The 27293-nt window shown below is 44.0% G+C and overlaps 1 protein-coding gene across 1 annotated transcript in view; it reads left to right on the plus strand.

The window, feature by feature from the left end:
• LOC134877163 (nesprin-2) overlaps nt 1-27293 on the plus strand; it is a 64241-nt gene that overhangs the window by 16233 nt on the left and 20715 nt on the right. Inside the window, 56 exon segments of the mRNA XM_063902572.1 lie at nt 29-187; nt 277-427; nt 550-708; nt 1090-1257; nt 1352-1453; nt 1581-1784; nt 1873-2078; nt 2190-2297; nt 2394-2616; nt 3136-3300; nt 3446-3772; nt 3875-4011; nt 4384-4513; nt 4766-4936; nt 5032-5976; nt 5979-6098; nt 6100-6501; nt 7803-7958; nt 8853-9008; nt 9118-9359; nt 9455-11492; nt 11574-11908; nt 11987-12131; nt 12295-12495; nt 12751-13010; nt 13090-13240; nt 13677-13820; nt 13907-14038; nt 14254-14436; nt 14568-14705; nt 14797-14973; nt 15294-15416; nt 16169-16351; nt 16592-16687; nt 17514-17615; nt 18123-18200; nt 18354-18692; nt 18857-18957; nt 19056-19191; nt 19331-19417; nt 19648-19779; nt 19914-20108; nt 20320-20412; nt 20789-20974; nt 21203-21373; nt 21511-21642; nt 22245-22444; nt 23247-23379; nt 23729-23911; nt 24503-24652; nt 24809-24985; nt 25354-25509; nt 25600-25755; nt 26195-26359; nt 26586-26719; nt 26858-27047. Of these exon segments, the coding sequence (XP_063758642.1) occupies nt 29-187; nt 277-427; nt 550-708; nt 1090-1257; nt 1352-1453; nt 1581-1784; nt 1873-2078; nt 2190-2297; nt 2394-2616; nt 3136-3300; nt 3446-3772; nt 3875-4011; nt 4384-4513; nt 4766-4936; nt 5032-5976; nt 5979-6098; nt 6100-6501; nt 7803-7958; nt 8853-9008; nt 9118-9359; nt 9455-11492; nt 11574-11908; nt 11987-12131; nt 12295-12495; nt 12751-13010; nt 13090-13240; nt 13677-13820; nt 13907-14038; nt 14254-14436; nt 14568-14705; nt 14797-14973; nt 15294-15416; nt 16169-16351; nt 16592-16687; nt 17514-17615; nt 18123-18200; nt 18354-18692; nt 18857-18957; nt 19056-19191; nt 19331-19417; nt 19648-19779; nt 19914-20108; nt 20320-20412; nt 20789-20974; nt 21203-21373; nt 21511-21642; nt 22245-22444; nt 23247-23379; nt 23729-23911; nt 24503-24652; nt 24809-24985; nt 25354-25509; nt 25600-25755; nt 26195-26359; nt 26586-26719; nt 26858-27047 (12133 nt within the window).

Here is a 27293-nt window from a genome sequence, read left to right on the forward strand (position 1 = left end):
TAACCCATGATTGTTTGACTTCCTGCAGGACTCGTGCTTTGACAGAGCTGGAGAGTCGTCTTGCTGCCCTCCTCTCTGAACTGCAGCACATGCGAGAGGAATCCTCACAGTCAGCGGTCTCTGATGGGAGTCAGACCGGGGAGACGGAGGAACTCTGGGAGGAGGCCACAAAAGCTGTATCTGAACGGTAACGGGAGGAGATTCAGTCCTCTGTGATTTTATTATATTTCAAATGTTAGATCTTAGCTGAGCTGGTTGTTGTGTTATCACTTTAAGGCTGGAGCAGAGTAACACGCTCACTGAGCTGCTGAAGAGGTTTCAGAGCCTCCGTGGGGAGCTGAGCGGGACTCTGCAGAGGGCCGAGAGCACCATCAGTGAGCAAGCCTCCTACATGGGGAGAGACAACCTGCAGAGACTCCACACTAAGGTATACTTCACTTTGCATTCACTTGCAAATAAAGTGCAATCAAAGGTAGACTCCTTGTGTCTCTGGTTCTTCATTATAACAATGGCTAAGTGTGTTTCAAATGTGTGTGTGTAATGTTTCAGGTCCAGGAAACTAAAGCAGAGCTGAACGGCCTCGGTGACGGGATAGAGGAGGTCCGCAGTGTCTGCAGGCAGCTTCAGACTCACCTGCGTCAGATCCCAGAATGCACCATGATCCCATATGAGGACGAGGCGGATGCTCTCATGGACCGCTGGCTGGATGTGAGTTTCAGTTACTTTTGGTTTTTTGTTTGGTTAAATGCTGAATCAGCACAGAGAAGCTTAGACTCTGATGATAAATGATTGCCTTCAAAAATATCTAGTACAGAAGTAATTCAATTTCAGAAGATTTCAGAATTATTTTTCAATTATTTTGCAGATTATTCATTATTTTATGTACTGTTATTAGAGCAATATTTACTACACAAAGTGTTTTACCCCACTGTTGTATCTCCTGCTGCTCTCATATGTAAAGTAAAGCGTCCTCTAGTAGATTGTTTGCTATCATACATTGCAATTATTGAATTTCTAAGATTTTAAGATGAGCTTGAGTTCTGTTTTCTAAGTTTAGTGCTAGCATTCATTGAAATACAATTCTTGCAGATATCAGAGAGAACAGACTCCCACCTGGAAAGCATGCACCGGGGCCTGACTCTGTGGGAGGGGGTCATCCAACTGGGGGAGGAGGTGGAGAGCTGGACGGCCGATAAACTTGCAGCATTTGCTGAGTGTCCGTCCTTTCAGACAGAAGAAGACATCAGTGCCTTGCAGGTAGACACTGGTTGATCTGAGTTTTAGGAAATGAAATGTTCTTTAATTTTTCGGTTGCTTAAAACAAGGATCATCTCCCTCTGACTGTCTCCAGAACGACATTGTGACTCAAGAGGAGAATATGGAGCGTTTCCACCAAAGATCCACAGAGATTCAGTCGCTGCTTCAAAGCACAGAGCCCCCCCTGGAGCTGCAGGTACAGCTTCAGCTTCTATGTTTAGGGGGTGGTTGTGTCAGGCTGAAATAATCCTGACAGATTCAGTTGATCAGATGGAGTTACAACTCATTTCTTGATTGATTTTGACTCTTTATTCCATCTTTAGGTGGTGGAGACCCAGATGAGGAACAAGATAGAGCAGCTGCTGGAGCTTGTTTCTGAAGCTGAGGACGTTTACAGGCAGACGGTGGCTGCTAAGGGACAAATCACTGTCAGGATGGAAGAGTGCTTCAACTCCCTGCAAAAGATTCAGGACTCCCTCCTCACGCTCACTGGTGCAGATGTTGCAGCAGTCCTTGCTAAACTTAAGGTAGAAAAAGTTTCAGGAGTGAAAAAGAGAAAGTTCTTGATAGCTCATACTTTAAAAATCACTAACAGTATCCTACGTTTCTCTCCAGGAGCTGCTGTTTGAGCTCCAGGCGCAGGATGAGCAGGCGGACAGTCTGCAAGAGGATCTGCACGTCATGGCCTCCATAGCGAGTCCGGTCATCCTGCAGAGTCTGTCTGCAGACGGGACCCAGCTGCAGGAGAAAGTCCGAAACACCCAGCAGCTCTTCTCTGAGGTAGAAGAACAGACCGTGAGGAGTATCAAGGATCTGGACAGGTAGCCTTCATGTGATATGTACAAACGCTTTCTCACTGTTGGTTTTATTACATGGTTACTGCACATATGAGTCTGTGTCATGCCTGCATTTACACTGTATGTTTGCTCTAGGCTGCAAAGGGAGAGTGAGCATTTGCAACAGTGGTTGAAAGGCGCTGAGGGAAAAGCAGCCAAAGACAAGGATCTAAGTGTCCTGCAGGAGGAAGCACTTCAGCAAAGGTAAGCTTTGTTTTCCTATTCCACATGAGAAGTGACAGTATTTCCCCCTCTAATTATAAATAGCTGAGCCTTAACTCTGCTCTGTTTCTCCTAAAGGGTGAGGGAGGAGGGGCTCAGACAGCTCGTGTCCTTCTTGCAGAACAGCGCACTTCAGCAGTGTGCTGTGGTGGAGGAGGGCAGGAAAGTGCTGCAACACTACCACAACTTTCTACAGGGTTCCACAGGGAACATGGAGGAGTTTCAGACTCAACCCTCTGTTGGAGATCTGAGGAGAACTGTTGACCCTCCGCTTGGTGAAAGCCTCTGCCCCCAGAGTCCGGTAAAGTGTGATCTTATAAGAAAGTATTATTATTAGTTTGGACATTCTACAAAAAAGCTAAACTTGTTATGTAATCTTCACTAGCAAGTATCTTTGTTTCATGTAGTTTTGAAATGTTAGTTGTTATAGTAGTGTGTAATGTAATACAGAGGGTGTGGCACTGATCTGTGGTTTATTTACTTTACATTTGTTTACACTTCTTTAATAAGGAGTGCCCATGTGTCGTTGGTGAAAACGTTTTGTCATGATGTATGAGTTTGCATAAATTAAAATCTCTCCAGTCCCTGCTGTGACAGATCATTGTGTTTCAACAGTTATCATATCATATAATAATTAATCAAAGTGGCTTTAGAATGCAAACCTTGAAAATCCAAATAATATTCAACCAATATTCAAGGTCAGGCCAATGAACGGATACTTGAGCGCCTCTGATTTGGTGATACGCCAGTTTAGTCTCTGAAATCTGACACAGTACACACACCCTCTGTCTGACACTTGGTGTGCCTAAAATGTCCACAGGGTGTGTGTTCCCGCCTCGAGGAAGGTGTGTGTAATGAGGAGCATCTTGGCCAGTCCCTGCAGGCTGTCCATCATAAAGTGACATCCCTGCAGGAAAAGATGTCCGCCTGTCAAGCCCAGAAAGAAAGCTCCGCTGCTCTGACCCCTGATGCACCGACTCTGCAGGTGAGGTCCATCAGGTCAACTGGTCATGAACAATATTTGTTACATATTTTATTGCACATTCTTTGAAGATAATTGAGAGTATCCCAACATTAAGCCACCTATATGGTATGACTGTTTATCTATGTGTGTATCTAACACTTTTCAGGCTTTGCTACAAGAAGTAACCGACATAGAAAAAGACCTTCTACAAATTGCAACACTCAAGGACACCATTACAACCAGTACAGCTGAGGCCCGGGCGAGCCTCTCTCAGGAAATCAGCAACCTGCAAAACCACCAGAGGGCGCTAAACAGCAGCATCAGAGACAAACTGGCTCTGATCACAGAAGACAACAACCAGAGAGTTCAGCGAGTGAAGGAAGAGGTCACCTGTGTACAAACAGCTCTGAAAGGCGTGGCTGAAAACCTGCAAGGGAAGCCTGAAGTGCTGCCTGAAGTGAGTCAGCTCAAACAGCAGTGGGATAAAATAAAGGTACTGTTTAAAGATGTTTCCTATATACAAGCTCATGAGGAATACAAAAGCATACAAGCATCCAAGGTTTCTAACCTAATGAAGCTTATATCTGTTACTCAGGACTGTGAAACCAGACTGACAGAGTTGTCTTTGAGGGTTTCCGACCTGCAGAAGACTGGGGAGTCCAGCCTCACTGAAGAAGTGCTTCCTGCAGACGTCACTTTGACTATTGACGCAGTTACTAAAGATCTTGACAGGTATCCTATCTTGTTATCTACTATTAGGGTCAATCTTTAAATGAACTTTTAGCCCTCCGCACTGAGCTATCCAGTGGAGCAAACTTCTAGTCCTCTAAGGAAATTGTTCACTATTTCAGGGTAACCTTAAATAGATGTATATGGACATACATGCAGCTAAAAATCCACATTTTTTATGCCGCAAATAAGAAAAATAATGATCAATCGTCCCCAAAAAGGTTTAAGGTTTTCTGGGTCTCATGGCAGGAATTAAAATAATATTTCTAATGTTATTATTCAAATGTATTCTTAAATATGCCAGTAGGAAAGGCTCTATGTATTTGAACTCTTTTCCCTCTCAACCTTGTTGTCTCTCTTGTGTTTCCACCGCAGCCTCACAACCACTATTCTACAAGACAAGCAGGAATGTGCAGATCTCACTGCGGACAGGGTGAGACAGGTCATCAGCCGGCTGAAAGAGTGGAGACAAACAGTTCAAGCTGAACCCTCGACCCCCAGCCAGGTAAAACACATCAATGTGACCAAACGTGTGCCTGTAAATCTATATATTTAAGTATGCACATGTATAGAATCAGTTGAAAAACATTCTGTATGATATTAACCAATATGAGATGCATTTCCAGTACATTTAAAGAACAAAATGACTCAAAGAGGGACAATAATTGACACTGTCATAACTTTTAAACGTCAATTTGGGGAATATAGTCTTCCTGTGAAAGGGTCTTTTTTTATTTCTCTGTCTGTTCTCTCATAGGCCGCTCTGGATGAGGGTTTGCAGCTTCAACAAGCTCTTCATGAAGTGCTCACAGAAAGAGATTTTCTTCTGGAGTGTCTGGGAGCAGGAGTGACAGAGATGCTGGAGAAAAGTTCCTCAGAGGCTCTCAGTGAAAGCACGCATGCACTCAAAGCTTTATCTCAGGGCCTGGTGAGTTTCCCCTCAGTCACAGAATTGTACAATCAAATTTAATGATGAGGATAACACAAGGATGTTGTGTTTAATATTTGTGTTCAATTCAACAGGCTTCACAGGTCAGTCAAGGTCATGGTGAAGTGGAGTTGGACAAACATTTGCAAGACAGAGCTGGTGAAGAAACTATTACAAGTGGAAGTGATGCACCAAGTTTTCCTTCACCAGATGAAACTCCAGCCACTTATCTTCCTGCTTCTTCGTCTGAAATAAACAAGCACAACTCTCAAAGTGATCAGAATGACATCACACAACAAGCCAAAGAAGATGTTGCTTATCAATTCTCAAGCCCAGATATCCCAGATGGTGTCAATTCACAACAGTTTGCATCCGCACCGACAAAAAGGAACGTGGAGACTTGTTTTGTGCTGAAAGATGGCACAGTAAACACTGATAGCAATGGTTTAAGCCCAGTGCACAGGACGCTCTCTGGAAATACAGACTCACTTCCTGCTCACAACAAGAGTTTAATAACTCAGAACATTGAACCATTGCAGAAGGACACCATTGTAACCCAGGACTCACAATTTCCAGCTATTGGCGAAGACACTCTGGAAAAAGTCAATTCAACACACTGGGTCACAACTCTATGTGGATCCCAAGCGAAAGAACTACACAACCTCCGCCTTTCTACCCCTGAAAATGTGTCTGAACACCTAGCAGCACAGTCAGTTACTCAAGAAGAAGAGAAACAGTGTGGCGTGACACAGAAGAAAGTGTTTACCATAGTTTTGGACATGGATCCACAGCACATGCAGGAAAGTGACAGTGTTGGCATGGCACGATCTGAGACATTTACAACAGTTACTGGTGCTCAAGAAGAGAAGGAGTCCTGTGAGGATCTCGGAGTGAGTCCAGCTAAGGTGTTTACAATAGTGCTGGACATGGAGAGGCCTGAGTTCCAGCCACAGGACAACGTGTACGTGTCAAGTACTCTCGAGAACAAATCTGGAGTCTCTTCAACTTTAATGAGTCCTGAATCAGATGAAACAGACTTGAACATCATCATTTAAAGAGCCATGAGCCTCAAGCGGAGGACAGCCTGACCCCCATCGAGTCAACGGGATTGGAGGATTCTACAAGTGCCAAAGGATCATGCAAAGAAGAGTCACAAACCCAGTCAGTTAATGCAAAATGAGGTGTTGAATCCCTCCAAATCATGCGCTGTTGTAACTGAATCTCAGCTCACATGTCCTGATGTGAAACAAGAGGACAAGACAACCATCTGTCACGTTCAGAAGCAAACAATGAACTCCACGGTGAAGGGAGAAGCCTTACCTGACAAACAAATACCTGCTGCAGACATCAACCATCTGACTGCTGCTGTCACTGCACAGAGCACAGGTACAGGACCGCGTGAGAGAGTAGAGGGAGGGAACGCAGGAGGAGAGAGTAGCCCTGAACGACCCCAGGCCAACGTTTTTAAAGCGCCGAAAGGACGATACAAAGCCGCGCTGCTGTTTGAAGGAAGTGAATGGAAGGTAGCCGCATCGTTGGAGGACACAGAGGGGACCCAGGCACAGGTAGATGTCATATCAAACACTTTTTACAATGTCTGCGAGGCCATTTGTTACATAATGCGTATTTCAGCCACAAAACCCACATTATTCAGAGGGTTATTACAGCACATGCATTAGCTCAGTGTTGGAAAGTTGTCGAACCGTAATGCCAATAATTCTCAAATCATCAAAACTAAGCTTACATTTTATAATAAAATTTAAAAAACTGTGATTTTTGTAACCAGTCTAGTGCTTTAAACTTGTTATTCATCATGATTCATCATAGATGTGATTGTGGTCACTCGATATCTGCAGAGACGCGCGGTAACCTCCAAGTACAAGCCACAGTGCTCAAAGGAATTTAGGAATCTCTCTCTGAGACAGCCTGTCATTATTGTTAGTAATGGCAGAGACGCTTCTCTTTGAAAGAACAGACATTTGTTTTTCAGGATCGATGTTGAGGCTCCCAAAATATTCCCCCAACATTTCTATAATTAAGAAACCAACCAGTATTGGGAACAAAGAGGAATTCCACTCTTCCCAATTACAGGGTAATTTAAAAGAAAATAAAGAATAGAAAAAAAAGGTATACCATTTTTTAACTTAACTTATTCCTAATTTTCCAACTCATGACTGAAAATGGCTTTCATTACTCAAGATTTAACCAGAAATATTAAGGAACACAAATAAATCCTTCAGAAACACAAAAAGTACATTTTAATAAAATCTCTGAAAAAAAAATCTGATATATAAAAAGTTTTTACTTCAAAACCACAGAAAATGTCAGACTGTGGTTGAAAAAGTAAATAATTTGCCTTCAATTTAAAGGTGGTACATTGGTCATATGCACCTAAATGCTGACTGCTATTGAGAGAGAAACAGTGTTACATATTCCTCCTTGTGCTCTTTTCCCCTTAGCGAATCAGAAACCTGCTGCACGTTTGTTCAAACCCTCTTCCCGCTCTACCTGAACCTTCCTCTCACACACACTGTGGTCATGCCTAAAGTATTTCACAGGACACCTCCCCCGCTGTAGCTACCTTGCTGTGTGTGTCATGTTGTGGTGCCTGTCCTGTCTATCAGAGCTCTAAAGATCACTTGTGTCTCTAGAGAGACCAGGGAGGAAGCACTTTATAGATTAAAAGACTTCTCCCTCGAGGCCGACTGCTCCCCTCACATTTTCCGTTGACTGTACTGACTCGCCGAGCTACCGGCTACATACTGCAGGGACAGGACAGCAGGAAGCTCTGTCATTATCTGTGGACAAACACGGGGAAGAAGGAGGCTAAAATGTGACACCACCCCTGTCTCTTCTGTGTATGTAGCCGCAGATGGAGGACAGCATAGAGCCTGAGAGGACAGCTGATGTGCAGACAGGGGGGGCGACAGGTGAATCACCAGAGTCCTTCAAACCCAAGTCCACCATGCAGGAGGTTCTGTCAGACCTCCAGAGCTTGGTGGAGAAAAGTAACATCATAAATGTGAGTATTCACTTGTATTATTGAGTTGTTTAAACTGCTTGCTGCACATTGCTCAGGGTTAGAGCTACGGGTGGCTTGTTATGATGCAACACATGTTACTAAACTACAGTCAATAAACTGATTCGTTGAAGTCAGATATTAGGGAAAAATCTAGCTTAATTGGTTTTAGGAGTTTGAGTCAAAAACAGATTATTTTTTTATTGTTCGTGGCACTGATTTGTTTCCTGTGCACACATTACCAATAATAAGCATTAAAAAGGAAAATCCTCTTTTCGTTTTTGAGCATTTTTAGATTTCTGATGTTAAATATAACTGCATGGATCAAAGTGTCCTGTCAGGCCAGGAAGTGTTATCTGTGAAACAGTGGACAGATAAGAGCAGCATTGTTTTGATGGATGTTTGTGTATATTCCCCTGATGCTGCTGACACGAAGGTCCACAGGATGGACCAACGAGCTACAATAACTTCCTGCAGGGTCATTAGCGGGAGTAATTACTCACAGTATACATGTACAGTCTCTCCCTTACACTAACACAGGTTGACTGATTTATTGATGCCAAGTGTGACAGTGTAGACAAGTACACCTCCAAGAAATCAAACAATCTAAGCTTGGCATTTTCTTTTTATAGGACTTTATGGTAATTTGAATAACTTTCAAGCTTTAATACCAAACATTTTCTACTTGCAGCTACTCGAATATGAAGATTGGACAGTTTTTTTCAGTCTTTTGTAATAAAAATGTGTACATTTAGTTTTATTAAGCAAGATATTTTCCAACATGATCTTAGTCTTAGGGACTAATGTTTTCTGGAGAATAACAGACATACTTTGTTTGACAGTTTTTTTAATTTATGAATAATTTGCCCACTATTTTCATTGTGTTTGTTATCATAGCGGGACCCACACATTGATTTGAATTGGTACCTGAAGTCCTCTCCTGGTGAACAAGAGATCCGGTTGGTACGAACTGTTCAAAAGGTTCTGGCATGCCGCTATCAACCAGCACGACTCGATGTGTCAGCAATGACTGAACAGCTGCAGGAGGCAGAGGTATGCATGTCTGTTAAGCCCTTTTCCTCAGTGTATCTGGCATTTATTTCTAGATAAAGCATACAGAGAAGTACATCATCTTATCTTCTGTCTGTTCTCTCTGCTGTAGGACTACAGGTGCCATGTGCAGGAGCAAGTTGCTACCATGAAAAGCATGCGCAGTGGGAGTGTATGTGACCCAGAAGCCCTGAAAAGAGTGGAAGGGCAGTGGAGTGCTGCACTGCTGGACGCCTCTGCCACAGTGCAGGTGAAAGCAGCTCAGCTGGATCAGGTCCATCAGTACCACAAGCAGATGAAGATCACCAGAGCTTTCCTTGAGGTCGTAGCAGCTGAGAAGGATAAGATCACCTTGTGAGTACACGTTTGATTTAAAATGAGCTCAACCTTAAATCAATGTTGTTTGTCACTCACAATACGTTTTCTTTGGTTGTGTGTATTTCCTTCAGAAGTTCTCTGGGTAGCAGCGCCGTTCAAGCTGACAGACTCAACGCCCTGCTGCAAACCATGGTGAAGAAAAGAGACTTAATGGAAGAGCTCCTCCAGCTGAGCAGCCAGTTGTCGGCCCATTTGAGCGACGCAGAGAGTTCAGGTGCTCTTCCAGCCCAGCTCGGAGATGTCCAGGAGGAATGGAGGCTATTAGAAGGAAACATCCGAAGAGCTCTCCAACATGCCTCGAGCTCCACCTCTCAGTCCTCTCTTTTATTAAGTGAGGCCGAACAGCTTAAAGCCAAGCTGGAAGCTCTTGGGAAATCCAGCTTTCAAAGCCAGGACAATAAAAGCGCTTTAGAAGTCGTTTGTCTGACAACAGACCTGAAACTGTACAACCAGCTTTACCTGCAGTTACAGTCCCAGGCAGACGCTCTGGTCCATTTCTCTCTGGGTCAGAAAGAGAAGGATGAGATCAAGCGCAGTCTTCAGGAGCTACAGTCTTTGCTAAGTGTCACCAAGAGCAAGCTCGGCAATTCAACACCCAGCAGTGGCGACGTTTCCTCGGCTAAAATCAGCAAGCAGTTACAAGACTTGATCATTGGGGCCAAGCAGGCAGAAAACCACATCTCCATCGGGAAGAAGTTAGCCCTTTTCCCAGAGGAGGCCCGTATTCAGATCATCGAGATGAAGAAATTTCAGACTGATATTTGGTTTAGAAAATCCAAGATGCAGGTGGAAGTTGAGCAGATGAAAGAGACACTCTCCGATAAGGAAAAGGAAGAAAGTGACCAAGAGTTGAAGACAATAGAAGACCTCTATGAAGCCATCGCTGACAGCCTGGACCATGTTCTAGACACCATGAAGAAGAGTCTGCAGGAGAGGGAGAAGTTGTTGAGCAAGCTTGCTAGCATGGATGCCTGGCTAGCACAAACACACGCCGAAAGAGACCCCTGCACCCATGTTGAGAATGTTTCAAAAGCAGACATCAGAAAGCTGGAGAGCAAGCTGAGAAGTCATGAATCAGCCGCAGCGGAGATAGAGAGACAGCTCAAAGACGTGGAACCAATGGCAGACAGTTGCAGGGAGATATCTGTCGGGTTGAGTCCGGGAGAGAGCCGCTACCTCGTCAACAGACTGTCAGGACTTCGCACAGAACTAGAGGGACTACTAGCTCATGAGAAGGCTGCCTGCTGGGAACTAGAAGAGCTGATTCATGAGCGAACCACATCAGAGGAAGAGCTATCAACTATCCAGGCCAGTTTAAAACAGGTATCCACTGATTTAGAGCAGCAGAGATTCCCTTTGACGCAGGAAACCCTTACAATGTGCGCACATTTGAAGCACATGCTAATAGAGCATCAGTGTCAAGTACAAGAGCTGCAGCACACCCAGGAGGCCAGGAGATGTTCGCTGCTGTGCACCATCGGAGAGCTGCAGGACCAGTGCAAAGCTCTTTGTGTTAATGCCATAGAGCAGGACAAATATCTGCACCTCGGGAGACAAATGGAGGAATCCAGGGACATTGCCGAAGAGCAAATCCAGCGTGCCAAAGATAAGACAGTCAGTGTGGGTGAGAGGGTGAGACTATGCCAAACCCTCCTGGTTGAACTTCCTTTGGTGAAGACGCAGTGTCAGGAAGCAGCAGACCAGTTAGAGGCCATAGCTCAGGAGTTATACCCATCCGAGTATAACTCAGAGAAGCAAAGGATCCACAGCACAGTGGAAACGTTAGTCTCCTGGGAGCATTCTGTTGCAGGTGATATCCAAAACCTGGAGGCCAAGCTTCTGCTGGGTCTGCGCTTCTCCTCCGAGCTTCCTGCCTTGATAGAGCTTTTCCTGACGACGCGAGTGGAGCTGCAGGGAGCAGAACCGATACCTCCAGATGAAAAAGCAATAGATATTGCACTCAGAAGGAACTGGATTCTTTGGAGAAATATGGAGTCTGGGATGAGGGTGCTGGGAGGTCTGGGACGGAAAGAAAAAGTGAACCTGAAGAGCTACGAGGAACTTTACTCTCTCAGGGAGGCAGCCATGCAAGAGTGCCACTTAAGAATGGTAAGCTTTAAATGTTCATCCTTTAAAATCATACTTTTGTTTGTTGTTTTTCTAAACTGTGCTCGGTCATGTATCCAACAGGAGAGTTTATGCCAGGCGAGAGAATCCTTGAAAGATTACCAATGGGCGGCTCAGGGAGCAATAGGCTTCCTTCATAATGCAGAGGCCACCTTCCTATCGGCTCCTGGAGGCTTTCTGGACTGCACTGAGGAGCAAAGGCAGACTCACCAGGCTCTAGAGGCTCTTGAAGATGGATTCCAGGCTCACATCTGCCACCTTGTGGAACTGGTGCCCCAACAGCCCTGCCTGTCCCGCCCAGAGACGGAGCAGCTCCACATCAGCATCCTCAGTCAGCTGTTGGCGGGGCGAGGCATGCTGGAAGCCCAGGCTCAGCTCAGGCTGGAGTCCTTGCAGAGGTACTGGTGGTTCTTGATTCATTGAAGAGTGCCATTGTTTTTCCTCAGTAAAACAACTAAAGGACACTTCTCCCACAGCTGTGAAACTAGACAGCAAAGCCACAGAAAGTGCCATGAAGACGTACGTCAGCGCCTGTCAGGCTCCGAAGCCAAGCTTTCACAATGTGCTGCAGAACAAGTGACATCATATGACAAATGTGTGGTGCAACAAAAAGCAGCAACGGTAGGTTTGATGCAGTAGTATATATTTTTTTTAATGTGCATTTTCCATTAGCTCCATCTTTTTAAGCTATAAAAGCACCCTTTGCCACCCAGCCTTTTTTTGACATAATAGGACTGCCTGATTCAAAACTTACAGTTTCACTTCATTTCCTCCCTACACAAAGCTCTTGATGGAAGGCCTTCGCAGCCTCGCAGCGAAGATAGAAGATCTGAGAGCCGGCTGTCCAATGCAGGGCTGTGGTGTCGGAAAGGACGGCGAGCTGGGCGCCCTCTGGAGGCGCTGGGTGTCTTTACGCCGTGGTGTCGGCCTCCTCATGGCACACACGGAACAGAAAGGAGAGGAATGGAAGGACATCACTACAAGTGTGAGTTTTACCTACAACAAAATGATTTTGGAGCATTTGTATCCAAACCTGACCTAATGTGAAGTAATATCTATTAATTGAAGTGAAATTCAACGTGTTTTTATCAGTTTTATTCTATTTCTGGCTTTTGAATGTGGGGGATTTAACATAAATGAAACATAATTTTTCTATGAAAGCCAGTCTTACAGTTCCCAAAGTCCATACAGGATATAAACAAGTTATATATAAATATTTTGAGGATTACATTTTCTACAGATGGGCCAGTGTTGCAGCTCTTTGGCCAGTCTCCAGGCTGACGTTCCTGACTCCTCCACTGTGAACTTCACTGAAGAGGAACCCCTGGAGCTCCTGGCCCTGGCGGAGATACACCAGACTGGGCTGGAGCAGGAGCAGCAGGCCTTAGCCTCCCTGGAGCACCGGCTGGAGCACGCCCTCAGCTTATCCAGCTGCCCGGAGCCCATCAGCCCTGGACCTGTGGGCAAAACACTAGTGAAGATCCAAGAGAATGTCAGGAGGTGGGGTTTGTTCAACACTCGTGTGGATAGCACTCACTTGTTAATGTCAGAGATGCTGAGGTGATACTGTTCTCCACAGCTTGAAGGAGAGAAATCTGCTGGTAGTCGCTGTAGCGAAGGCAGAGGAGAAAGAGAGAGAGCACGTCCAGGAGGAGCTAGGAGAGGTGGCACAACACATGTTCGCCCTTCTTCCTGCGCTGGAAGACTGTTCGAATCCGGGCAAACAACAGGTCAGGCAACCTTTCTGTGCTTTAGAGTGAAAGCTTTAAATTGGGATATGAGGTGTTTGTTAAAAACTGTAGAGTGAGTGACAAATATGACATTTTTATTTAAGCAAGATAATGATCTAGAGATTCATATGTAGTAGGGGTGGGGGAAATAATCGATAGCTTTACGATAATTAGATTTAAGGCCATAAGTGGTCTTTTTCAAGTGGACTGTGATCTATACTGTCTTTTGTGTGAGAAATGTGCAATAGAGTAAATGGTTTGATGCCTGTGAGCATACTGAACATGTTAGGGGCTGCTTTAAGCTGTCCTTCAATCTTTGAGTAGAAAATTAGTTAAACCAATTTGGAGGGAAGCTTAACTTTTCACCCTACCTTTCTCTCTGTTTTATATTTCCTGTCCTTCTGAATTGTATTCTCTTGCATTTCAACTCTGACAGGAACTCAGAGAAGATTTGTCCTCTCAGAAAACCAAACTCCAGTCTATCACCGCCGCCGTGCAGAGCCGGTACGCTGAGATACCGGCTGACATCAGCAGACGGTTACAAGAAGTTCAGCTGTCGATACAAATAGAAGAGGAGAAGGTAAATTGCTCCAGGAATTCATTCAATATAAATGTCCCATGAGCTGTTTCGTATAAAAACTGAAATATGTGCCTGGGCATCCACAGCTCATGGAAACAAGCGACCCAGTCCGTAAGCTGGCTAGAGACGCAGCAGAGTTGGGATCTGGTCTGGAGAAAGTGAAAGTCTTACTGGAGCAAAAGAGTCCAACAGTCAATGAAGCTCAAAATGTGCTCAAGGCAAGTTACTGTTCATAAACCTGCTTTTATTAAAGTGAAGAGTTTAAAAATGTGTCCAGATTCTTCACAGAGGAAGAATCTGGACCAACTGGTCCACAAAAAACGACAGCTCAACATAACGTAACCAAATAATAAAGACAAAAGGAACAAGTCGATCACAGCGATTACATGCTCTCTTCAAAGCCCTCAAATTCTTTACACTGTTTGTCACGCAGCATGCTTGGGATGAGCTGGACGCCTGGCACAGCCGCCTGATGCTGCTGGAGAGCGAGGTGCAGGATCTTGCGGAGGAGCATCCGGATCAAACCCACCTGCTGTTTGACCAACTCACACAACCGCTACAGCTGTACCAAGACACAGCCCAGAGGGCCGAGCAGCGCACCGCCTTCCTCAACAAGGTCAGCCACACTGTGTAATATATTAAAGAAAAAGATGTGAAGTCACAAACAGCAAAGCAACAGGAATCATGACTTATTAAGCAGTTAACATGCTTCCATTGTGCTTCCTTATCTTTTCTGTACTCCGTCAGATCCCGGCCTGCCTGCAGGAGTTTGAAGACATTATGTACAGCGCCACCTGCTGGTTAGACGAGGCCCAGTCATGGCTCACTTCTCCCTATTCCTTCACTACAGCCAGAGGCCTCCAGAACCATGCGAACTCCCTGCAGGTCAGGCATAGCAAACCTAACCTCTGATCATTTTCACCAGGCGTTTTCACATGTTTCCTGTTGGTGACGACTATCATTTTAAATCCTGCAGCTGGTGCTGGAAGACTCTGAGAGGATCCGACACACCCTGCAGGACTTCAGGCCGGTCCTGGAGGAGATCTCTCCTGTGTGTGACATCAGCTCCCACGAGGAGAGGGTGAACAAGAATGACCAACTAGTCCACAAAATGCAGTGCAGGGTCCTGGAGCAGCTCCTGCAGACTGCGAAGGTCAATATTTTTAATGAGAGGGATTTCAGGGACCAACACTGGTAATGAGAAACTGCTTGCCCTTTTCTACATTTACATTTCTCCCATTCAGGGATCAGAAGTAATTGATTACTTCCATTTGAGCAGCTTAACAGACTGTAGTGTGGCTTGACTTGAGATCTAAAATGAAGCTGATTAAACAGAAGAGGAAGAGAAATGTAATCAGGCGCACTTTGAAAATGATTTGCCTTTTATCAACAAGACAGTTTTCTAGGCCTTAAGGTGTAGCATTTGATAAACTTATGCACAGAGTTTTCTTATATAATTCCGGCAATCTTCAGGAGGTGGAGGCGATAGAAGCCGAGCTGAAGACCATGGAGAAGAACGTCCCGAAGATCCAGGCAATTTTATCCTCTGTGGACAACTCCGACATAACTCTGATGGAGCATCTACAAAACCGACAGGTGAGGCAATACCCCGAATACATCCAGAGATATCTAAATCAAGATGTTGGTCTTGATTCATAGGACACTCCCAAGTAAGTTGTTATGAGAAACAGTGAAGCAACTTAGCTGGGATCCATGTACAATTAAGGAAGGAATCTAGCAAAGATATTCTATAACACCTGTATTTTTAAGAAAAGGGGAACTTTTGAATACAAGATGAGTACCGTATTTTCCGGACTACAAGGCGCACCTGAATATTAGCCGCACAAGCTAAAATTAGGGGAAAATCCTGTTTTGTTCATACATTACCCACACCGGACTATAAGCCGCAGGGTTCAAAGCTTGTGCAAAAAGTAGCGGCTTATAGTCCGGAAATTAGTGTACTCGTCTTGCTCTTGCTAATGTAGTCTCTTTTTCACGCTAATTCGTACGGCACTACTTTGCCTGGCGGACGGACATGTGACCAACATACCACTCTTTTCCCCCGTGACTGTGTGTCTGATCACATGCCCTTCCGCCAGGCAAAGTAGTGCCGTACAACAGCGGAACAAACCAAAACAAAACCTCTTACGATATCACAAAAATCATGAAAAATCCATAGAAAAGCCACACCGGACTATAAGCCGCAGGGTTCAAAGCTTGTGCAAAAAGCAGTGGCTTATAGTCCGGAAATTACGGTACTTCGTATATGAAACCCAGATAGTACATTTATACAACCCCTAACGTCAGAGCAAGCCGTTAACCCTCTTCTTTCCTGTTTGGACATCCAGGTGATCCTGGCCAACATGCAGTCGATGCGGAGGACGTTGGAAGAGATGGAGAGATGCAAAGGAGAGCTTCCCTTCCCACAGGTAGCCGGGGGGAGCCTGCTGGTTTTCTCCAGAGCCAGTCATCTGCTGCAGCCGCTGGAGGAGCTCGAACATCTCACCCAGCAACAAGTCACTCTGCTGGAGGTACAGCGTGAAGTCTGAATCACTCTATATAGTCAAAGACGTGATTTGATCCGTAACTGTAGAAGAGTATAGGTTAGATACAAGGTATTAATGAAAATATTGTCAATTAAATGAAGCAATGGAGGGATGTTTTGTGAACAGCAGGGAACTCAAACCAGTGTGTATCTGTGCAAAACACACTCAATATTTACCTTGTGTTTTCCATCAGCTCTTTTACCCATGTCTCGTTTTCTAACATAGAACCGGATCAAGGAGGAAGAAACCTGTAGCGATCTTGGCATCCCCTTAGTCTCTGAAGAAATGCCATACAGGTTTTCCCAAAGAGGTCTATTCCAGGTAATGCTGATCACAATCATTATAATTCATCTTCAAACAGATAAAACATGAACACTTGTGTGACTTTTGAAATCAAGTGTCCGAATGATCTTCTAATCAAACCAATCCGGTCCTCTCTAATCATGTTATGCTAACATTTTGCACCACTTTGAATTCAAATTAAAGCAACACGTCCTTATGATTCCTCAAAGGAAGTCCGGCTTGATGATTAACATTTGTAATCTGGAATTGGAACATGTATTTTACCAGGCTGTAAGGCAGGCTCAAATAAAATCCTTTACTGTTTGTTTTTTGGGGAAAAATTCTTTAATTGACCAACTATGCAAACTAAATAAGTGGCAAACTAGATATGTATTTGACATGCCATACAGAACCATCATCTGGACTCAGTTCGGTCATCTTTCGGATGTCTTTAGACATTAAGATGGCTAAAGAACTGAACATAACAATTAAAAAAATGTTGTTTCTATGAAAGAAGAGAATACTTTTTATATTTGTTCTCAATCTTTTTAAACTAATGTGTTCATAAATGAACATGCATTCCTCCATTGGACTCCTTTGATCAAGCCCTTTTCTTGTTAAACAGGTATACTGTAGTTTTAGCACTGCAGTTACTCCACTGGTACTCTCCTACAACATGTAGTGAAAAGCTGAGTGGCGGTTAATACAGTAGAAATGAAGACATGGTGTGCATCCTGAATCTCTTCCCAATATTGATCCTAACATCACATCAAGGAGAGGTGACATTAAGAGGAATGTGAAGTCATTGGTGCATCTTCCTACAAATAACAGTCTTGATCATTTCCTCCACCCTGACATCTATAAGCAGGAGATGTTTGTGGTGTCTAATTCAGAGGAAGAGGAGGATGATGAAAACGAGAGTTGTCACTCGTCGTCCTCTGACACACTAACATGCAGTATTCCAGAGGTAAACCTTAGATACAGCTCAGGAGAGCATGCTTTCTCAACTTTTAGCTTCATTCCCAAGTTTGAAAACTATCTTTACTATCCCAAAGATCTGAATTTGACAGATCCTAAAAAGTGTGTTGGAATGAAACTGAACATCTCGGGCTCCTTCTATTTTTCCTCCATTCATTTTGTTTTGATTCACACAATAATTTCTAACATGAATATTGCTTCACTTTTCTGTGGTCACGGTTTATTTCTGCATGTGGAAATGGTGCTTCGTCAGGCAGGCTGTCCTGTTACCTAAAAACCCTGTCAGAGGCAGCTGCTTGAAACGTGCTGCTCCTCAGAAACCTTTCCTTTCATGCACGCACGCATGCACACACCACACACACTCACACACACACACACACACACACACACACACACACATACACACAAACACACATACAAACACAAACAATAGCCTGTATGTGTGTGTGTAAATGGACCCATTTGCATTTGTATAATAATACGATTCATGTGTCAGGACCCAGAGGAAACACTCCACCTCTCAGATGTGCAAACTGAGGATAATGCTGAAAGGAAGCCACAGTCAGACGTTCAGGTGAAGCATGTTTTAGTTTCAGAGGTTGGACTTGTTTTATGGGCGCTTTGGACATTTAGCACAGTTGTTTTGAATGCTTAACATGATGAGAAATGATGACACAGAGACTACTCATTGGCATTTACATATTGAATAATCCTAATTCTCTTCCAGGCAGTGGAGAGTTTGGTCGCTCAGTTTTCCTCCGAAGTGGAGCCGAGCTCAAACGTCGCTGGAGCTGGACTGTTATCTGTGAAGCCTGGACTTCAAATAAAAGACTCTGGATCACAAATTAGTGCAACTGAATCAATAACAATAGATTCTAGAGCAGATGATGGTAAAGCATTGAGTCCTGCTCGTGCAAAGTCCATTCAGGCAGAAGCTGCAGTGGGAGACACAAGACTGATTCCTGCAAGACCAAGAACTCCCTTCACTGCCACGAGAGCATCTGATGAGTCTGTACAGGAAGAAGACAAACATCTGTCTTTGACCACGGCTCCTCCTCAAGATCTGGTGAGTGTCTGAGAAATAAATGAGATGCTCTTAAAAATGATTCAAAGTAAAATAATATCAACCCATCAATGACACCCAGCTTTTTAAATGATTGAAAATGTTTGATTGTTTAGTCTTGAATCAACACTGATTTATGCATTTCCTTGTTTCTCTCCAATTCTCAGGATGCTCTTAATGTGTCAAAGCAGCAAAGTGAAGTCAGCACCAGTCATAGTGGTTCGGAAGAACCCAAACAAGCCCTGGAGTCATCTGAGGAGCCGATCAGGTAAAAGACCAAGTGACAGTCCAATAGATGAGTACGATTTTTGCAACGGATAAGAGACCATGGAGTCAGGCGTACTGTGTGTCCTCTTTGGTCCCTAGCTTGGCAGCAGATGGGGCCATGGAGCAGCTGAGGTGGAGGACACTTCATACCCAGATCTCTCAGAAGCTGACCACTTTGAAAAAAGTTAAAGAGGAGCATCAAATCAGCTCCGAGGACACGGTGACCCACGAGAAGGTAGCAGAGAACAGAAATATGCTGAGTGTTTGTGATTTATTTTTCACAATTCTATAAAGTGACTTTCAATATGGATGCGTACATCATCCGTTGATATTATTCCTCCATGCATCATTCATTTACTCCTGTTCTTGTTTAGGACTCAGAGAGGGAGATAATATCCACAGGGTCGTCCTCTGCTGTTCTCCAGCGGACACATGAGTCCATCACCATGCTGAGAGAAATAGTACGTACACCACTAGACTGACTTACAGGATGTAGATGTGGGCTGAAGGTAGATGTAGGCTATGGCTATGTAATGTAGTACTAGCACAACAGTAACAGATGATTAATCTTAGCATATATGTCTGTCCCTAGTCCAAAAGATTTGTTAGTGATCAATAATAAACTTAAATGGATTGTGTGGCTTAACGAGGATACTTAAAAGAGATGTTCTGTGTGTTGGTTATTCCCCAGGTGAGCTCTCCAGGTGTAAGGGAGGAGTTGTACGAGGCGGCACGCAGGGTCCTCCTCTGTCTGGATGCTTTGACCGACCTTCTGTTAACTCCTGCTGACGATGACCCTCAACTGAGGCTGCTACAGCAGGAGGTGAGAGACCATAATTCTACCAAAACACACACACACAGTATGATATACATACCTGCACTGGATTAATTTAGCTACCTCTTCTTTGTTGAGCAGAAATAGTGTATTTTTACTTATTTTTTGGTTTGTTTTCCCAGTGTGTTTCCACCGAGCTGGAGACTCTGTCTGAGCTGTTGGGTAAAGTGGAGTCAGAGGACAAACCATTAAAGAAAGAACCAGAAGCTCTGCGCTGTCTGACCTCCCTTCAGGACGGTCTGCACACGGTCCAGCTGCTCTTCACCTCATCACACCACCAGCTCAGTGAACACCCGGGACACGCACACCAGCACCAGGTTTGGAATAAAAATCAGTCACAGAGTTCATTTTAGTCCAGGAATGCATCAGGTTTCACCGACTCCTGTTATAATAACTACATTTTAAATCACAGAAATGTTACTATGTGGTTGAATGACTACTTATACTTATTTCTGAATCAATATTCAAAAGTAAATGATCTTCCCCCTCTGTTTACGGCTATAACACAAAGTATGTTTTGTCACCTAGGAGCCCGCCTCCAACCGGCTGTGTATTTTAGATGAGTTTGAACTGGGACAGGGTGAGATGTTCCCCAGCATAAAGGATGCTCCAAGTTTAGAGGTAACCAGTGCTTTTGACCATTTGTCTTTGTACATGAACAGCAGTATGACATCCCCAGCAAACATTTGAATAAAACAAATATTACATTACAAGAAATTCTAATTTGAAAGTAGTTAAAGGCCATAACTGTCACAGTGTGGAGAAAAAACCTATTTTAATTAAATCGTTAATGAGCTGAAGTGTGTGCCATTATTTTAGGAAAATAAAAAACAGTAACCTCAGAGTATCCAATCGAAAACGGCGTTTAACTATCCCTAAAGAGAAAAAGAAACCAGCAATTTACCAGTGCTTATGACGGAATAGTATCAAAGTAAAGATGATGCCTCATCAGTGTTTCAAAAGCTGGATTTCTTCTTACTTCTCCTGCATCTCTCAGCAGTGTGTGCTGGGCCGACATCTGAGGGAGAGTCCGGGGGAAAACGTGAAGCTGCAGCACGCTTCCCGCTCCTTGCTTCAGGGGATAACTCGCCTCCTGGAACTGGGCGAAGAATGCATAACAGGAGGGCAGATGAGCCAGGTTCACAACCGCGGCCAACTTCAAGCGCTCCTCTGCAGAAACAAGGTACCTCGCTGCGCTTTGAGAAAGTTCTAAAAACTCAGACCCTTTCCCAAGAGAGTGTGTAGACCCTTTATGGTTTTCAAAGAGTTGTACAGTGTAGAAAAACTCATAATTAGACGTTACACAACCATCGGAGTCACACTCTGTGTCGCTTCCCTCCTCTTAATGTGTTTTATATCAGATGTGCATTCACTTCCCTCCTGTCACTAATCTGCTCTCCTGGTGATCCAGAAGCTCCTGAGAGTCCTCAGGTCGCAGTTGACTTTCGTGCAGCATCTTTTCCAACGTGAGCCAGAAGCGCTCTGGTGTCAGGAGGATGAACGGGCCCAGCTGGTAGTCAGAGCCACAGCTTTGCAGCATCAGGCTCTGGAACAGGAAGTGGCTTCTCAGAGGAGGCTCCAGGTCTGTAGTGAACACTTGCTGAGTGCTACATGAATTCATACATAAACAAATGCACATTCATTTAATGTGTTTGGTGTTTGTGCTCACACATCAAATGTTAAAGTTATGGTGCGGGTTTCTGTTTGGACCTGCTGCAGGAGTGGACCTGCTGGGAGGATAATTGTCGCAGACTTGGCGAGCTGCTGGATGATCTTGAAGTTTTTATCAGCAGTGGGGAACCAGAGGGAGACGACGAGACAGTAGCACAGCAGAGACAAGACGCCTGCCAGGTAAACCCTGTCATTCTGCTCACTGATCTATTGTATTTAGTTTATTTCTCTCTGATTTCCCTGCATGATTTAATCAGCCTGTAGAGAACAGGGCAGAACTAGTGCATGTATGTTTCAATTTAATGGTAAGAGACAAGGAAGCAGAGTGAGGGCAAGGGAGGAAACTTTTCCAGGTGGGATAAAACAATCGTTACACTGATTCAAAACTCAACATGTGGCTATTAAGTCTTTTGTGTTGATACAGTTTTTTCTGCTTTAGCTATATACGAGTTTATATTGCGCATTTATCAGCTTTAAACGAGGCCTTGAATTTTTGATTTTGAGGAACTGATACTTCTAAAGCTTACTGGGAAAGCTTGGGTACTTTCATTAAAACAAAATAATAAAATGAAGCTAAACTATAGTATCACAGCACTTTTCCCTACTGTTTTGTATTCCTTCTGTCTACTTTTTACAATTCCTGCTGCATTAACACACCATTGTCTCCTCTAAACATCACAGTCAGTCCATGCTGGTTCTTCAGATGTCCTTGACTTCTCAGAGTGTCTCGTGTTGTTTGATGTAAACTCAACCTAAGCTCTCTTGTTTCTTCTTCTTCAAAGCAAACCCTGGTCCAGCTTGAGGAGAGCAGAGCTGTGTTGGGGCTGATCCTGGATCAGGGGAAGCTGCTACAGACCAAGCCGCAGTTTGCTGCCTCAGTGTGTCAGGCAGGAGGCGCTCTGGAGCTGCGATGGCAGAACGCTTACAGGCGGACGGAGCTGGAGAGCCGGCGCTGCAGAGACATCCAGGAGAGCTGGGCCGGGTGAGAGAAAATACCAACTTCAATACAAGACACATTGTTGGCTTCTCTCAAGTAGAGTGTTCTCAGCAGGCAGGTTTCAGCAGTTTGTCTCATTTTATTGTCTGGAACATCTACTTCAGTGACTTTATTTGATAGATACTCAATAAAAGGTTTAGGGTTTGCAATGTGAAGCTGTACTGAGACGATAAAACACCCACATTTGTATGGTATGTATGACCTCGAAACCGTATGTAAGATGAGACAATGATTTCAATGTGGCAGAGCTTCGTTCTATTTTTATTTCATGAGGATCAGTCTCGTCCTTAAGTATATTTTCACATAAATGAGACCTACTGTGCGAATTGGAAACTCAATAATGTTTTTCGTACTCATTCCTTCTCTGTTCTTTTTTGTTTCTCTTAAGGGAATGATAAGGTTTGCGGCAGGAAGTATTAATGGGAGGTGTTTGGGCAAAAGTCTACAGCAGTAAGGCCTGTTTTGAGAAGGGACATGCTGAAGGTCGAATGGATCAGAGGAAAATCTGTCTATGAAATTCAATATGTACTTATCTTCAGGCTTATAACAACCTTATCGGGGCTAGTCCTAGATTAGGTTTTAGGTCTTTTTTAGGGACATTTCTTGGAATCTAGTCTTTGTTTCTTCCAAAAAAAGTGCCACCAGAAAAACAGACATGGGGGTTGAATTATCATTAACTTTATCTAACAAACATCCTTGACTTTACAATCTAAATAAGCATGCCAAGTCCTTTATTCCCTCTTTGTTAAGGAGCAGTCGTGAGCTGTCTTTCTCATCCTCCCCTCAGATTCCACACTGACTTTGCCTCGGTCACTGAATGGCTGCACGGTGCCAACAAGCACCAGAAGACCTGGTCAAACCTGGCCGACACCTCGGACCTGAACCAGGAGTGTATTCACAACAATCTCATCAAGCTGCTGGTAAGGCCTCCACAATAACTCTGTCATAAACAGAAAATAACCCTGGTCAACCTTTGCAAAACATATTTTTTCAGTCCTTTTCGATGATTTGAAGCCCTTTAACAGCATCAAACTGCAGGTGAAACATGGGAAAGTGGTATAAAAACTACACAATGTTAACAAAAGGGCTTAGGTCTATAATATCGAACCAAGAAAATGACATCAAAGCCAAAATAAAATAAAATATTACTGTCTTTTTTAATAAAAACAACCACAAAAATGTGTTGTTGCTGAATGAAACACATCCTGCAGTTTGAAATGCCTCATCCTCACATGATAGATTTGTTTTCTGACTCTTCTGTTCACCCAGGACTTCTCCATGGAGATGGAAGCCGTGTCGGTGCAGAGGGCGTCAGCGTCCAGGGAAGCCACTCAGTTGCTCCACCTGAGGGAGGCAGACTGCCCCGGGCTGAGAGCCCAGCTCACACAGCTGGAGGGAAACTGGAGCCAGCTGACCTCCGACCTCTCCAAGATACAAGAAAGGCTGCAGCAGGTACAGGAACAAAAAAGAGTTTTCAACTTCAGAAACACTGAGATTAAAGGTTACTGTTGAATAATTAAAAAAACGATGCCTTGGTCATGATGACTTTATTCCAGTGGCCTCAAATGTCCCATTAACTTTAAACATGACTTTTTCCACTTAAATTTATCGGCCCTATTTTCATTGAAGTGCTGTTGGATTTCAGAAATAATTAGGCGTTGAGAAATCCCCTCGAGTGAAGGGGAGTGTAAAGCCTGTTTAAATCATTTTAGGGTTAACGGAGGACAGGGAATTGGGGAGGACTTAAAAAAGAGTTGAAGGACTTTTCCCCCCCTGTATTTATCACCAGTGAATGGAACAAGATATTTTATTTTCACAATAAGTTTAGTACCAGTCCTGCCAAATGTGTCTTGTAGAATGTTAAATATAATGTCTTACACTTTGGAAATCCCCCCTAGAAGAGGAAGAACAGATGGGTTCGATCATTCAGAAGTCATGAAAGTCAGATTTAAATGGAAATACATTGCTGGATAAGTTAGATTAAAAATGTTCAATTATTTATGTAGTTAAGTAAAATATTCTCTGTTGTCTGGGGTGTTTTAGCGGCTGCTGGCAGCGTGGCCCCCGGTGAAGCTTGTCTCTGATCTGGAGGAGTGGCTGAAGAAGCTGCAGGCTCAGCTGGACCACGAGAGAGAAACCGTCCCCAGGGCCGAAGACGCTGCTCAGATCACAAAAATCCTGCAACGCTACCGGGTAAATATATCCCCTCTGTCCCAGTTTTCTCTGTGCAGCTTTCAAGAACAGTTTTATTTGACGAGATATATATTTAAAAAAGGCAATCTACTCATTTAATTAATTATTTATATGGGTTTTGGTATTGATTTCAATCTGTTTGATGTTCTGTCTCAGGAGTTAAAGGCAGGCCTGGTGAACGGGCAGCTCCTTCTTGATTTCCTGTGCCAGTCTGGCCCTCCAGTGCTGGGAGTGGACGTCAGTGATCTCCGCTCGGAGCGTACGATGCATGCAGAGAAACTCGGCGCGCTGAGACTGCAGTGGCTGCTCCTTCAGAGAGAGCTGGAAAGCCAGGTCTGTCCTTCAGATATCAATATCCAAATCACCACAAGCTGTAGAACCGGAAATCAAATGTATTAAAACTAAGAATAGCAAAGCACTTGTGAACAAAACAGATTAGGATTTGTTTTATACTTTTGGGATCGGATATTATGTTATATTTATGTGTGAAGTGCTTTGAAAGAGAGTTCATTTTTTTTTTAAATGGGGCTCAGATCTGGACTAAGATGTATTTTTCCAGCAACGAAGCAAAAGAATCCAAAGTTCAACAACAATAGAAAAAGCTTTTGGCACTCCGAGTTGACTTAAAAGAAATGCAATCTTTCATTTATGACTTTTATTTCTCCACATGAATCAATCTCTCTGGCTTTGCTCCCCCTCAGATTGATGAAGCTGAGCAGATGCATCACACCTGTGCAGACAGAGAGAAGCGGCTGCAGCTTCTTCAGAGCTGGATAGAACAGCAGGAAAAACTGCTGAATCAGTGGAAACATCCCACCAGTCTAACTCTGGCTCGTGAGGCTCTGCTGAAGTGGGAGGTAAAGCCCCAGGATGACAGCAGGTGTGTGTCTGAACTGCCTGCCCTGATACTGTCCTCTGATAACAGACTGCTCCTGTTTTTCTTCCAGACTGTCGTGAGCAGTGTGAAGGAGGTGGCTTCACGTTTGCAGGAGTTGAAAGCTACACGAGTTCACGTTGAAAAGGGGGAGGATCACCCGTGCGATATCTTCTTCTCTGACCGGACAGACAGTGTTCTTCAAGCTAGTTCAGACCTCACTCAACAGGTACAGGGCAAAGACAGATTGACAAATGAGTGCCAGAAGGAAGCACTTAAAGATGTTTACCAAGAGATTTAAGATGCATTTTAAGTCAAAAGTAGGAAAAAAGAGTCTAAATCATCTAAATAAAAGACACATCTCACAGTTTTCTGTCAGTAATCAGAAAATATGCAAAATGTTCCTCATGAATTTAGCGAAACTTAATCATCAATGCAACAACAGAAAGGGGTTTACTAAAACGAATTACCACCAACCCTACCTAACTCTTAATATTTAAGTGGATTCCCTATTGTGTGATTTTAGCAAAATAAGAAACGCTATCACAATAGCTGTTGGCATATCAGCTAAAGAACCAGAGCCAATGATCTTCCGGGGATACCAGTATTCTTACCTCTTTTATATTTATATTTTAATTACCCTGGTCTTCCTCTGTGTTTATCTGCAGATGGAGGCTCTGCAGCCGGCCGTACAGCGCAGTGTGAACCAGTGGAGTTGTTTTGGGAGCGATTTGAGGGAGGTTTCTCTGCAGACCACCAGGGTGCGCTGTGCTCTGCATCATCAACCTCTCTTCTCACTGAAGCAGGCAGAAGGACACGTGGACTTCCTCCTGGTGAGCAGAAGCACTGACCATCATATGTTGTACACATGTTCCCATAAAAGCTTTACAACTGAGAAATTGTCAGCTGGTTGTAACTGTTTGAAGTACAAAGCCTCACCTGAGAGCTTTGACAGGTTCAGTTAAGTGGACGTAAAGCCCACACTACCAGTCACTTCACTTCTTCTTTCTCCCTAGAAATAAATGTACCTGTTAAATAAAAGTGGACTTTCATTCACAGCAACTCCAGGAGAAGGCTGGGAAAGGAGAAGAGATTTGGGTATCTCTGGACAAATCCTATCAAATGCTTGTGAAGGCTCTTCACCCTGGAGCAACACAGGCGCTGGATGATCAAATGAGAGGGGAGCAGAAACGGTCAGTGGTTCCAAAACACATACAGTATCTGTGGGTCAAACTTAAATGTTGCTTTGTTGTTGTATAATCATGTACCAGCGGCCAATCAGATAAGTATAGCCTTATAAGCATGATCGAGTTCTGGTGTATTGTGTTCAGGTGGAGGGCCGTGGAGCAGGAGTTGGAGGATGAACACATGAAGACTGCAGAGACTCTCTCCCTCTGGCAGGAGCTCTCTCTCCTCTCAGATCGCTGCTCCGCTCACCTGCAAACCCTGCAGCTTCAGTGGGAAGAGCTGTGGAGATCTGCACCTCAGCAGGACACTCAGGCCACGCTTCACTCAGTGGAGGTGAGTGAACGTGCAGTATAGTGCAAGTGTGCAACTAAATCCAGCTGTTTATCCCTGGTGTAATGCTACAGGATATCATCACGTGTGAATAACATTAAAGCCCTGATCAATGGTGTTTATTTTTGTCAGCTGAATCTGCAGACAATCATTTCTTTAGATGAATATAACAATACAAACCCTTTGTGTTGTTTGACAGTATATACTGAGTAAAGCATCTACTGCTTACCACTAAACATGTGGCTAATT

This window comes from Eleginops maclovinus, chromosome 15, assembly GCF_036324505.1.
Source record: "Eleginops maclovinus isolate JMC-PN-2008 ecotype Puerto Natales chromosome 15, JC_Emac_rtc_rv5, whole genome shotgun sequence".
In the NCBI taxonomy this organism is placed as follows: Eukaryota; Metazoa; Chordata; class Actinopteri; order Perciformes; family Eleginopidae; genus Eleginops; species Eleginops maclovinus.